This window comes from Coloeus monedula (genome assembly GCF_965178545.1).
Source record: "Coloeus monedula genome assembly, chromosome: 4".
NCBI classification, from domain to species: domain Eukaryota; kingdom Metazoa; phylum Chordata; class Aves; order Passeriformes; family Corvidae; genus Coloeus; species Coloeus monedula.
Genome location: NC_138784.1, coordinates 46,038,796 through 46,053,094, shown reverse-complemented (window position 1 = coordinate 46,053,094; position 14,299 = coordinate 46,038,796). Strand labels below are relative to the sequence as shown.

Here is a 14,299-nt window from a genome sequence, read left to right as displayed (position 1 = left end):
ACACCACAGCAGAGGAATTTAATACTACTGAAATATTTACAAATAAAGTAAAAGATACCATCAAAATTTACACACTCTTTTAACAAATTAACTTTGGAAAGACTGTTTTCTCCACTCCTTTAAAAGGGGCATGACAAGCATTAGAATAGCAGAAGAGTTAACATTGGACTGTTACTAAATTTATAAAATTAAAAGCAGAGTTAGGAAAAGAGAACCTGGTGGTTTAGAAAGAGCAGACAGCATAGAAAACAGAATACTTATTTGTCCCAAAATGTGACAAGACAGCAACAAGCACTATACTATGTTCATGCTGACAATAAAAAAAAGTCACCCCTCTCCAAATTCTACAGATGCAATGCTCCCTAAAAATGCCTAAAGACAGCATAGCATTACAGGTGAGATGGTACTTTACTGGTGCTTGTACATTCTCAATGGAATTACTTTCTAAGAGAAATATCTTAATTTATTTAATACTTGAGATAAAGACAAGGGTATTCTAGTATATTAAATTGAGAACGGTGACCAGAGACATTAGCACAGGTACACAACACTACCCCATCTCCCTGTTCTCTTAAAATAATTAAATGTTTAAGTTTCCAGGCTATTCTTCCAAGGAAAATAACTTCCTGTTCTTGTTTTCAAGGAATGCATCTGCCAACAAAAGTGCTTAGAGAGTTGACTGTATATTGTGGTAATAGATTTGTCACTGTCCATTTGAGGAACACAGATTCATGAAGTACTTCAACAACTCCATGAAGCAAACTAAGTGCCATGCACACACTAAACTATTTCCTATATCACAAAAGTACAAGTGTGACTCACAAAAACTACTTCATACAACTCACAATCTAAAAATACAGACGTATTTCAACTCTAATTCATTGCGTGGAAAGAAAAGACTTGGTCTGTTCAAAGTCATGCCTCTGAATTTCTTAATGAATCTATTATGTTAAAATCTTAAAATTAAATAGACATAGAAAGATCATTGGGTTAAAAAATTACAGAAGCCTAATTATAAGTGACACATGAAATTATCACATGCCTCCTTTTTGACTAAATACAAGACAAAGTCTTTACAAGTATTCTTTATACCCTGTAAATTAAATGCAACAACTAAATACACTCTTCCTCCAACACAATAACAGTCTAGAGACTCATTTACACAGAAGTACCTCAGTTCAACTGGAAAGAAGGATGGAAACCAAGAACACACGCAACACGGTCTCCAATGAGAAAGTGCAAAATTATGTCCAAGACAGCTTACTCATTTCTGCAACAGATTTAACTCAGAAAACATTTGTAATCAAACTTTCAGCTTCTTAGATAGATGTTGCATTAATACTCAGAATATTAATGAGTAGCAACTTATTTTGACTGTTCTGTTTCTATTAAAAACATTTTATTTTAAAAAGGATTTGGGGGACTCTTAGTTGTGGTTTGATTTTTTAATAACTCAAGAAACAATCAGTTTCAATTGTGAAACAACAGCCAGACATATATTTAGTACAGGGAGTTTATGTGCTTAATGAACAACAATAACACCTTTTACTCCCATCAAAAATTTGGGCAGTAATAGGTAGGACTCTGTTTCTCCCTATGCATTTTCATGGTCATTAAGAAACCTGGGAACGAGGTTTAAGCTGCTCCTTCAGCAAAGGTGTTTTTAAAGAAAACAGGTCTCAACAACTAGTCACATTCACAAAAACAGATTTTTGTTGGTTTTGGGTTTTGTTATTGCAGTTTTAGTGGTTAATGACAGAACATGTATCCACTGAAGTTCCTCATATGGACTCATCATAATCTCTGGACCATTACTGGTAAAATGTCCAGCTGCTGATAAGAATTTTGAAACATTTTGCCAGAACTTCTGTGCTGTCTAAGAGATGAGCTGAGAAAACACTTATAATTTGCAATGGCAGTTAAATATTTGAAGAGCTTTTGATCTGCTTGTATCACTATGTCTAACACAACATATACACCAAGAAAAAGAATAGAAAAAAACCCACACTACTGGGTATTTGTCAAAGTACATCAAGAACCTTCACAGTTGTTTTATTTTTTATTTGGAAAAACTTCAGATTTGTCAGAAGAGCCTGGAAGGTAGACTTGCTTCAAGTGACAGTTGAGTAATGCTGTTTGCCCTTCAATAAATGAGGGCTACACTGAGAATCTGGAAGTACTTATCCTGGATTGTCTCCTTTGTGCAGTAAAATCTCTTGGCCCAGCACATTAGTGAGAGTAGAACCAACGGTGACACTCAAAAGCAGGCTTTTAAAGAGGATCTTTACTCTCTGTAAGCTCAAATTGCACCTTGTCTGCATTCCCAAATCAAATGCAATAGAACCAACAAAGAGGAGGAAAAGAACAGTGCTAAGCCTTGGGGAATAAAGAGAGAAATCTTTTTCTATAGGTGGTTTAAGCCTATTCATGTAGATCCAGTGTCTTGGAAAGAATCACTGCTATTCAGGCAAGGAGACACTGCTGATTTAAAGACTCTTTCCAGACCCTCTAAGGATGCAATTACCCAAGAGAGCTGAGCTAGTCTAAGAGCTTGCTCCCACCAAAAGGAGCAGCTATTTTTCTCACCCCTAGTGATGGTGAGCAGACTCACGAAGTGCCACAGGTGTCCAAAGACATTGCAAGAGACAGAATGAAGGAGGGAACACATGGAAAGGGCATTGCCCCTTTTGGCAGTGGTGAGGTGCAAGAACAGCTCGAACTTTGTTGTCAAACTGCACCCCCTTCAAGGACACAGCAGTACCTAGATTTGCTGCCAGGTCCATGAAAATGCAAGGTAAAGTCACAGGAGAAAACTACCAAAGCCAAATGGCTAGAACTATACCACACTAAACAGTACACTGCTGTCTGTTGCTCTTTCCCTTCCCTACATAAAAGAACCAAAAAAACCCCACCCTACCCAAAGCAACACAGTGGATATTTTCCTCAGGATTTCTTTTTTCACAATTTAGCAGCAAGACACTGACATGTACATTTCAATTGCAGATGCTGTGGCTACAGCTATGCCCCTGCTAGAATCAGTGCTTTCATTTTTGTGGCCCACTCAACAATAACAACGTGAAGAGCAGCTGCAAACACTCAACATTCATGTCCAGTCAGCACTGGACAGGACAACACCATAACTGCCTCCTTAGCAGGGAAGGCAGGCACAACTCCATCAAAATGTGCTTGAGAACTGCTGCAGTGACTCAGACGCAGTGATTATCATTTAGTAACCTGTCTGACCATCCAGAAAGTCAAGAGTTTTAAGGAATACTTAGAACCTTACAGTGGACACACACACAAGGTAATCTCCTTCCTGTACATAATGCTTATAAACTGTCTCAAAACCTGCAGTACAGATCCTCTCTTTTTAAAACAGTGGAATAGGCAGTGTTCCTCAATGAAGTTTAACAAAAGAGCACCTGCAAGACTTAGGCAAAACATAAGAGTAGTAAGACATACCATTTAAGAAGACCTCACATATTTGAGAATATTCTATAAACTGTGGGAGACACCAGTTCTTTTACAGAATGTTGGGTGTTGAAGTGCTGCTACAAATAGATTGAACTCCAGAGTTTAGCAAGCAAAACACTTCTGTTTACTGTGTAAAAAGGCAACCTAGCAATGTCAGCAGTATCACTTCACGTATCTGTGCCTGGACAACTCATGATGATCCCCAAGTTGCTTTAGCATGCTACAATTACTAAATGAAGAATACTTTACTCATCATAGTTATTCAGATACCTAAGGGTGAATAACCAAGTTCTAGCTCTACTTAGAAAAGTCACTATCCAAAAAGCTTCACTACAATACAGACCTAGACAGATTACCAACTTGAAAAAAAGGGCAACATACTTACATTCCAAAACTTGTGCTTTGCTGTTTATATCTGTAGCAACAGCATGGAGACCATATAACGCTCTTTAGTACAAACTAACCAAAGCTGTAAGAACCCTAAACCACAACAGATTTACTACCCAACAGGTATCAACAAAGTTACTATCACCAACGGGAACCTATTAAGGAACTTCCTATCTCTCTCTGTACTGAGAAACTCAAGCATGGGAGAAGCATCCATTCAACATCAGGATCCCAGTCATGCAGCTGGCCTCCCAGTCTCTGAACCTTCAAGTCCTTCCCCTCCTCAAGTAATTAGCTCTCATTAATTTTTAGCTAGTAACAAAGAAATATAAGGACGTAGGTTACAGAAGAGCTATTAGCTTGGAAAACAAGCAGTAACAAAATGACAGCCAAAAATTTAACTGGTAATAAAGCTAACAGTCTTCAGCAAAATTCCAAATCCCATCCTTCTCATCTGAAGAAGCCATCCAAAAGAACATGCCATTTAATCATCCTTAAGCAGTAACTAACCTAAAACAACAGTAGGCACCAGCGTTTGTGGAATACTGTTGTATCACCCCTCCTTCCCCACAAAGATGACACACATGGGAGGGCTGATTTGCCCAGACTCAGAAGCATCCACATAACTACAGGGACATTCCATATAAAAACCGATACTTCCAGGTATGACATTTGACCAAAACAGCTGAAGCATCAAATAGATATTAATTCTCTTAGTCAAAAACACACTGAAGAGGTTTTCCCTATATTCATCAGTTCTCACCACCCTATCATACAAGATGGAGCCTCATTTCCTGAGGAAGCTCATGAAGAGGTGAAGGAAAACTGATTACAAGCTTGCACAGCATTTAGTAGTTCTGAGTATGGTACTGAACTAGTTACTTTACTGGCTCTGATGGGTAATTAACTACAGGGGGCAAATTTCATTTCTCATCTTTCTGCATGTCTACTATAAAACACTTTGTTCCACTAGGATAGATAGCAGAACTTTAGGATCTCTCCTGAACTCATTTTAAAGGTGAGAGTAAACTGTGTACTTCAACAGATTTCTCCATAAGTCAATGTAAATCAATTATCCCACAGGATTTTCAGTATCTGACAGCAGATGTGAGATTAACTCAGACCATGTGACATTACATGCCAAAGTATAGCTAAGTGGCACCTCTATACTATCAGTATGTTTCAGGGTGACCACTGACAACCAAGATGGCCCTGTGTTTAAGTAAATTCAATTCACAGACCAAAAACTAGATAAAGCTAATCTTGCTAATCAGCAAGGAACAGAATAAAAACAAAAAAAAGGCAAGGCACTTAGGGGAGTTAGTTGTCACAGTGCAGTTTCATTTGATTCAAAGTATATGCTCCCAGCTGATCAGTTTAACCTGTAACTTAAAGTCATGCTTGTGTCCCAGCTGACTTTCTAGTGACACTTCTCAAATCTGTGAGAAAAACCCTTCCTACTCTGCTAGAGGACAAACTATGTTACTCAAGCTTCTGTCAGCTCTTGACAATGCAAAAACAGAGAGGGCAATGCCATACAGCTTCTCTACATGCCTAACTAAGGCAGTTTTGCAGGGTAGCTCCTCAGTAAGTCTGCACTGATAAGACTGCTTTCCAAAAATGCTCTATATCTTATATATTATATAAGACAAACCCAGACAATCTTTACAGAAGTACACAGCTGGGCTCACAATAGCCATAAGGAGGAAACATTCATTGGAGCTGTAGTTAAGTCCCTTGGGAAAAAACAGCTTCATTTATACAGAAGACAGGATGAATAAAACCTAAAGACTGATACAAGGTGCTGAAATGTGTATTCACAGAAATTAAAAGTCCACCTTATTTTTCTTTCCAAACCAGTATTTTCAACAGAAGGCAATATGCACTGTGCTGCTGTTTCTCCTGTGCATGCATGTGTATGATAAGACTCTCAACAGAAAAAGCACAACACCACAACCACCCCTGCAGAAAAACATGTGTTTGCCACTGGCTAAGTCACATCATTTCATATACTGATAATAAAACACTGAAATACTGTAGTAATTGCTATAATACAAAGAAATATGAAAGAGAATATAGTGTACACAACATTCTGTCGCAAAACATGCAATTCAGCACTTAGGTGTTCCTTCTAAGTTATCTGTGACTAAACTGGATGAAATTGAGATTTACAAACAACAGGAACTCATTAAGGATTAGGTACTATTGTCATGGTGCACATGGTTCAAGCAACTAAATCGAATCAGCATAAACTCAGGACCTTGCCTTCTGCTGCTCAGGCTCTTAGTCACATGCATACTTCTGCAGCTGAAAGGGATAGCATTACATACCAAAGTCAGCAAAAATGGCTCAGCCATTTCCAAGAACAGAGGTTTTTTTAAAAGTACTTTTTTCTAGCCACTTGGAAGCACTAGTATTTTCATGCAAAGAGCAGATATTTGGCATCGGGTCACAAAGAGTAAGAACATGCTTTTCACACAAGTAACCCTTCCAAATACAGCCGTGTCACAGATTTGGGGGAAAAGAGTTTGCATTTAGTCAATAAATCTCTCCAAATCATTGAATTTAATTCTTCCCCCGATAAACTTGGTCTGTGTTTAGCATACACAAATAATTTAAAGTTCCTATCCCACTGCTACACAGCACATGCAACATTCCCACAAGATGAATGAGCATACTTCAGCCAGTGCTATGGCAACACAGCAGGACTTGTTACAGTCATCTCTCTGATGCTAAAGAAACTAGAAAGACCATCTTTATTTGTCTTAATACCATCCTAATCACACCCAAATAGCCAGACTTAACCATCAGGGATGCAGGAGCTGAACCAGAAGACCTTGCAAAGACAGAAGCAGAGAAGGCCAAGACCTCTTAACAGTGGAAGGAAAAATGATTGGCAAAACCGATGGAGTAAGACTGAGCTCAAATGAAAAGCTCAGGGGCAAGAAACACATTTAAGATGCAAAAAGTAATGGGGCAACAGAACAAGAGTAGTAGGTGATTAGAAAAGCATCCTGAGCTGTAGACAAAAAGGACGAATGCAGCAAAGGAAGAAAGAGCATGCAATTGTACAACTACAAACTACCACTAATTTTTCTTTTACCTAAACCATAGTAGTCATATTTTTAAACTTCTGAATGTTAAACCATTGCAAAATGAATGACATTCTTCTAAAAAAATTTATGTAATACACAGGCTCCCCTATAACTTTATGGTTTAACTTACATGGAAAAAAAATGGACTACAGAAGATTGCATAGAACCATAGGCACAGGCTTGATAAAAATACCCTGAACTTGAGTCCTCTATTAAAAGCATGCCGTTCTTTCATTTGAAGCATCAAATCAAGGGTTTAGTGATATGACATGTTCATCATTTAAAAAAAATTGTATTTCTGCAAAAAGAAAATTCAGATTACATGTAAAATATACAGACATTGAGTCAAAAACAAACAAAAGAAAGAAAATAACATACCCATTTAAAAGTACATTTTGCCTCTCTGAGGCATATACTTCAAAAAAAATATACTAGATGAAAGCTATGGTGTCAAAAATACAGTCATCAGGCTCCTTCTGGCTTTGAATAACAGCATTTCATAAGCTCAGGTCAAAGCTTTTGCAAAAAAGCTTTTGCAAAGCTACACTAACCTTTTGCAAAACCTGAACAAAAAGAAGTGCTGTATTTGTGAAAAAAGAGAGTTTGCAAAGGATTTATGAGTACTACATTAATTTTAAGCATAACTGTATTTTGTACAAAATCTACAGTATCTGTAGAATAACAATGCATTGGACATAATTTCAGAAGTAGTAGATAGGTGGGGAACAAGCAGTTTCAATTACTTTTGATCTTGTTTTCACAGCCTTTACTAGCAATAACTTTCAGGACAGCTAAAATAAAGTTAGAAAACCCCAGCCAGGAATGGAAGACAGGTATGTAAGAGAAGGTCTTCTTAACACAAGCAGCAATGCAAAGAAAGGTAACACAAACTACTAATGCAAGATGGTAACCTCAGATCTGAGCTTGAAAATACAACCTGAACTCCATCACCTTTCCTTCATTTCCTTTCAATTTGTGAAGTGAATCTAATAGAAAATCATGCTAATCACCTTTTTGACTTCACCATATACACGGCATCAAGAAATTATCTACAACACAACAGTACTTTACTGTGAATTCTTAAATAACCAACATAGACTTTGTTATAATTAATTATTCTATGTCACTGCAAACCTTCAAACAGAACTTAAACTTTCCATGTCAACAACACTAGAAGCTCTTTACAATGATGAACTCCACTGTCATTCAGAGTTTCTTGCCAGAGTAACAACCACAAAATAACCACTGGAACCCAATAACTTATCCAAGACTTGCATAAGGTACCTTTCTTGCTTGGGATGATAAACCTGTATTTTAAAAAATACAATTGTATAGGTTTAAAGAGAAGAATATACTTTACTTTCATCACTATAGGTATCTTTATTTGGTAACATCTCTAAACCAAACTCCAACAAGCTCAAGGTAGCCCTAACAGATTGATTTTCTCCAACTGTTTCATAGGACTTCCAATTACTTTTTGTTACACCCATCTATCCACAATGGTCACTACCTCTTACCTAAGAACTGATAAACTAAGAAGATTCAACAAAAAGCAAAACTGCATATAGAAAGTGCTTATTCAGTAGCTATATGGAAAGCAGAGGAGAATTTCATTGCTGCTCCAATGTCCAGAATTACTGAAGTTATCCACTTTGAATAGCGAGCAGACCAATTAAGAACACACAGCTACCTTAAGATTCTACCTTAGCATCCAAATTTTTAATATCGGTTCAACTCATTTTCATGTAAGTGTCTCCATCTCTCCTGTGGCATAACAAGAAAAGCACAAGTTTACATTGCTCCAGTTTTGGCCTGTGTTGCTATCTAATGATATGGACATAGATGAAGACTTCTATCAGACACTGATCACATGGAATTTCACATTCTTTATTACTGCTGGTAGTCTAACAAAAACCAGGTAGTAAGTAGAGAGACAACAAGAGCTAACTCAATTGACATTTCCAAGCAATTTCGTACTAGCTTGGAAAAGTTTCAAGTATCACTAAATGCATCACTCATGTTTACTCACAGATAGTACCTGTGATGGCAGATCACAGTTAAGCAGTACTTCCACCCCTAACCATTGCATTTTAGCAGCAGCTCACCAATCCTTAAATTAAAAAATGCATTAAGACATTATTATTAGTCTCTATTAAAAAAAGTGATCAGATACTGCAATTTACCACACTATTAGGCTTTAGAAAACAGCTACTGGAAGACATAGTTCTACTTCCCAATTCTCTCTATGTATTCTTATATATATATATATATTTATACACACATGCAAAATCTGAAAATCTCAGAAAGCTAAGAAATACCACCAATCACAGAACCATAAAATTAAAAAGTTAATTCTTCATTTTTGCTATGACAGAGAACTTTTGAGTTAAAATTCCAATTCTGTGTTCTCATGGAGGAAAAAAAGAAAGAGCAATACTACTGTTTCATCAAAATAAATTTGTGAGACAGCATAACTTGCTAATAAAAAATAAATAGGTGAAAATACTCATCTTAGCACAATATACACAAATGTAAGACATAGATGTACAATGCCTACACAGGTGTGTGTATATGTATTTGTTTCCTGAATAAATTAAATGCAGTATTTTGATCATACTTTTGTCAAGCCAGCTAACAATTTCCCCAGTTTAGAAGTTACAACTTCCACATTTATTTATATTGAATTTGTTTCTCCAACTGAAAGTCTTTAGGAAAGTTGATGCACTGCAAAAGAAGGACATAGGAAAGTTAAATCTTTCAAGAAGAGGCAGCTTCCTCTTTCGATTTTTTTTTCTTTTTTAAAGCTCCCAACAGAGAAAAACTACTTGTTGAATGTGGTGAGCGGTACTTAAGTACAGATTATGCACATTCAACCTTTGAGAGCCCTTTCAAGGCATCACCTTCATGCCTTTGGTGCTCCACCAGAGCCAGATGCAGAGGTAACAAACAGCTGTTTGAGACAGCAGAGCTGCAGCTGTAGGGAACAGAAAGGTAGAGGCACATTCACCTTCCATCTCCCAGCAGCTGCAGCCCTCCCTTTCCTATTTTATGACTGTAGCTACTTTCCTGCAGGAGAGAATCAAGTAGTTCAGGGTATCAAAATAAGCAACTTTCTTGCAAATTGTATCCCTATCCTCACCAGTTGGGTGAAAAAGAGATTAAACAAGTAAGGAAGATAGATACCGTATCACCGCACACAGATCCTTTCCAATCAAGCTCACTGCCTTTCAGGGCAAGGTGGACTAGTACATACAGATGAAACAAAATGTGTCCATGATGCTGAAAAGCCATGAACTAGCCCTGGTTTTGAAGTGCTCCAAAGCATATGCACTTAGAGATCTCTGGAGTTTATGAGTACAGAGGATGCTTAAACACTGAATCTCCACTTGTAATTAAAAAAAAAAAAAAGGTAGAAAGATTGGGCAATGTCAAGATTTATAAAATCTATTTCAGCCTTAAAGGGTTTAGCAGATTTAACCGTAATAATTTCAGAATTCATTCAGAAAAACTGGTAACAATGCTTGAAAGCACCGAATAGTCAGTTTGCCATCATGAGGAATTGCTCTGCATTTTTTTATAGGTATTAACTGGAAAGACAATTTTCCTCCCTCACCTTAGACTGTTGGCAAAGAAAATCTGAACAGTGGACTGACAGAAAGCCAGGCTTCAAGAATTTTGGTGTAGGTATGGCAAGCCAACCTATCGAACTTTTACCAGCAGTGGTTTTTTCACCCCTATTAATATAAAATATGTTTAAATACATCATTATTTGAAAGACAAGTTACCCTTTGATTACTGTATAAAGCAAACCTCAGTAATTTAAAGTTTTTGCATAGGTTTTTTTTAGTACTCAAGACAGTGGAAGACTGAGAAGATTCTGCAAAGAATCCCTCTAACAGCATAAAACCAAAAACCAATAGATGTTTGTAACCGGAGATGAACCATCATGTATGATGAGCAGAATCACCTACAAGTTTTATAAAACCAGGGGCTAGAAGCCATGCAACAACTGCATTAAACTACAGCCAGCTGAGAGCACAAAAGAACTCTTTATCATCTGGATGTTTCCAAGGGAATAGCTGACTAACTGGAGAATAAGATAAACTTACAACTGCCTGTTGGGTCAAGCACAACAACCTTCACATACTGTGATGGAGAACCATAAAATCATGGCCAAAACACTCACCTGAAAGGTGTTTCCAAAGGTAATCTGAAAACGAGGTGAACCAGTCAACCCAGGACTGCTATTCAAGAAGGTCAGAAAAAACATTCTCTTCCATGACCATTTGGAAGAGAGATATTTCCTCACACTGATGCATCCTCAGGCCATAAAGCTGTTGTCTGCTCTGCTCATTGCAAAGCAGACTTTAAGGTCAGTGAAACATGAAAGAAAATGGATACATTTCTTATTTGTGTAATTTGTCACTCTGAAAGTTCACACATCAGCAAACGTAAACTGTTGAAAAGAAACCTTCAAAAGATTTAATATTCTGACTAAAAGTCTAAGCAGCCTTCCCCACCTCCAATATGTCTCATCTTATTTAAGGAAACCACAAAATCAAACACTGTATTCCTAGAAATGCTAAAGGAAACATTTGAAAAAGTATTTGGGATCATTTCCAAGTATTTTCCAATGTCACTGAAGAGGATGCTATCCATTTTAATACTGTGAGTTTCTAAATACAGCTTTTCCAGTTAAAAAAGAAGAGACAGGGATTATCACATATAATCAACCAAATAGCAACAAATTTTTTGTCACTCTGTCATTTCATTTAAGAAGCCTACTACTTATTTCCGCTAAGATCAAATGAAATCACGACAAAATGACTCTCCCACGTGTAAGAGTCTGAATACCTACATATATTTAAGTTAGATTATACTTCACTTAAAACTATGATCCACTGAAAGAAAATCAAAAGTCCCCAACATATTATCTACAAACTTAACACTGGACACTCAGCTAGATTTCCCTTTAAGGTTACCGAAGCTATAAAATTACAAACTTAAAATAGCTGTTCAATAATCAGGGACATTCCAATCCATTATATAAGTACTACTTAGATGGGCATAGCCTTAACCATCTCTTGACATTTTAAATACATGACTCTGCCAACAACACCTAGTTACTGATACTAAACACACCGTAACTACCTGGCCTTTCTCCCTATTATCTCGTTCTTCCTAAAAATTTTAAATTAATTAGTAGCCTAAGATGAAAACATCGTGAGAGGGTGGGGACCAGTTTTAGTCCTAACAATACCGGTTTGTTTTGAAGTTATAAACGTGGAGATGGATTGTCAAAGATGAGTTACATTTGGGGCTCAGGCTAATAATATTCTTTAATACTCACCAAAGGGGAAAAAAAAAAAAAAAAAGAAACTGGGACACCATGTACCATAAAACACAAGAACTGAAGATTATCTCACTGGCTCGGTAAATTGCTTCCAGGCTCCAGCGCTCCCCTGCGCAACTTTGCTGATAGCTAAGTCAGTCGCGATCCCACAGCAGCACAAAAGCAGAGCTGGGTTTTGAGCTGAGCCTGTCCGAGCAACTTCCCCCACAACTCTAAGGTCCCCGGTAAGTCCAGAAGCTGCTCCTCCAGCAAAAGCCGCCGGTGTTTACAGCTCCAGGCAGCCGGTCGTGCGCCCGCCCCGCCGGGAGCAAAGGGACGGCGGTGCTCCGCGGGCCGTATCTTTGTTCAGCCCCGCTCACGGGTCACTGGGCAGGGCTGCTGCTCCTCCCGGTGCGGCTTCACAAAAGCTTTCGGCACGGAGGGGGCCGGCGGATCGTCCCGGCCGTCCCGCTTTGTTTCCCTTCTCGCCCCAGGGGGGCCAGCGGGCACCGGGAGCCGGACCCGCGTCTCTCGCCGCGGCGACCGAGCGTCAGCACCGGGCCCGGCCGGGCTACCGATCGGCGCCACGACGCGGGCGGCAAGGAGAGGCGGGGAGGGGAGGGAAGGGGGGAAAACGCGGCCGGAGCCGGCAGCAAACTCCGCCCCAGCCCGGCGGAGCGGCGGGAGCGCCCCAGCCCGGCGGGCTCCGCGCGGGGGCGAAGGCCCCGGCCGAGGCGGGACTGCGACCTTTCCCGCCTGCCCTCCCCTCCCGGCCCGCCAGCGCCCGGCCCCGGCCCGCGGCCCCGAGCACTTCCCCTCGCCGTGCGGAAATTCCCGAGGGAGGCGGCCGGCGCCAACCGCCGGTGCTCACCTGGCGCCGCGACGTCCCCTGGCGCAGTCTCTGCCCCGCAGGCAGCGGCAGCTCCGGGTCCGGGTGCCCGCGCCCCCTCCGCCGCCTCGGGGCTCGCGGGGCCCCGCGCGCTCAGCGCCCGCCGCGCCGCCACATGTCCGCGCGTAGCCGGGGAGCGCGGCGGCAGGGCCGGCGGCGCCCGGGCGGGGGCGCTGCTCCGCTCCGGCAGAGGCGGCGCCCTGGCAGCAGAAAGCCCCCTCCGGACCGCTCCGCGCCGCCCTCCGGGAGCATTATGGGATAGGTCCTCCAGCACCGCCTGGAGAGGCGGGGCGGGAGGGCACGTGACCCGCGGCACCGCCCCGGCCGGACGCCGGCCAGGCGGGGGGGCGGGGCCGCGCGGGGCGGGCGGGGGCGCCCTCTGGTGGCGGCACAACGGACGGGCGCGGCCGAGGGATGGGTGTGCGGCTGGTGACGTCATCTATCCGCGACGCGGGGCGCCCGCAGTGCCAAAGCTTTTTCTTTTTATTTATTTTAATAGTAGTAGTCATTAGTAGTATTTTAATAAAATTAGGCAACAGGCACACTGGACGAAGCCCTGTGACCACAAGAGTGTGTGACGGGGCAGCGTGGGTCCGGCCCTGCAGGGGGAGGAAGCTGGAGGGCCCCGGGGCGCCGCGGGGTCAGCGGTGGTTAGTACTGGCTGCGGCCTGTGGCCTCGCGGAAACAGTGACGTCTAATCCTTGTACATTTCCATAACCAGTTGTTTTAAAAGCTGTTTGCCGTGATGTCGTACGTCCTGATTACGGCAGACAGGAAAGCAGTTCAGAGCAGCAGCCGCTTCTGTGCGCTGACCCTGTTACATCTCCATCACAGCACCGCCAGACTCTGCGTCTGCTGGAGGCTCGTCTACACGGCCTCAGAGGCAGCGGAAAGCAGGGAAGCGCCGTGGAGAGCCCTCAGCTGAACGCCCAGGGCAACACACGTGCCATAGCAACACGCGACGGGGAAGGAGGAGCAGCTCCCCCAAATACGCAGGCTTGGTTGAGTGTCTCCTTGCGTTCAGAATGAAGTCACAGCCTGAATCGAGTAAAATGTGTATCAGCGTTAGCCTGTCAAAAATTATGATACCTTATTGGTTGCCATGATTACTGAGAGAGTATT

The 14,299-nt window shown here is 41.1% G+C and overlaps 1 protein-coding gene across 4 annotated transcripts in view; it reads right to left on the bottom strand.

Annotated features, from left to right (window-relative positions):
- The window catches only part of SCAF11 (SR-related CTD associated factor 11), a 47,591-nt gene extending 34,213 nt beyond the window's left edge, over positions 1-13,378 (bottom strand). For 2 of the 4 annotated variants that reach the window (XM_082281124.1, XM_082281127.1), the window contains exon 1: positions 11,143-11,321. In XM_082281124.1, coding sequence (XP_082137250.1) covers positions 11,143-11,226 — 84 coding nt within the window. In that variant the 5' untranslated portion in view covers positions 11,227-11,321. Of the gene's footprint in view, positions 1-11,142; positions 11,322-12,306; positions 13,066-13,159 lie in introns of those variants that run through there. The other 2 variants (XM_082281126.1, XM_082281125.1) reach the window with 2 other exon arrangements.
- Positions 13,379-14,299: the final 921 nt, after the last annotated feature.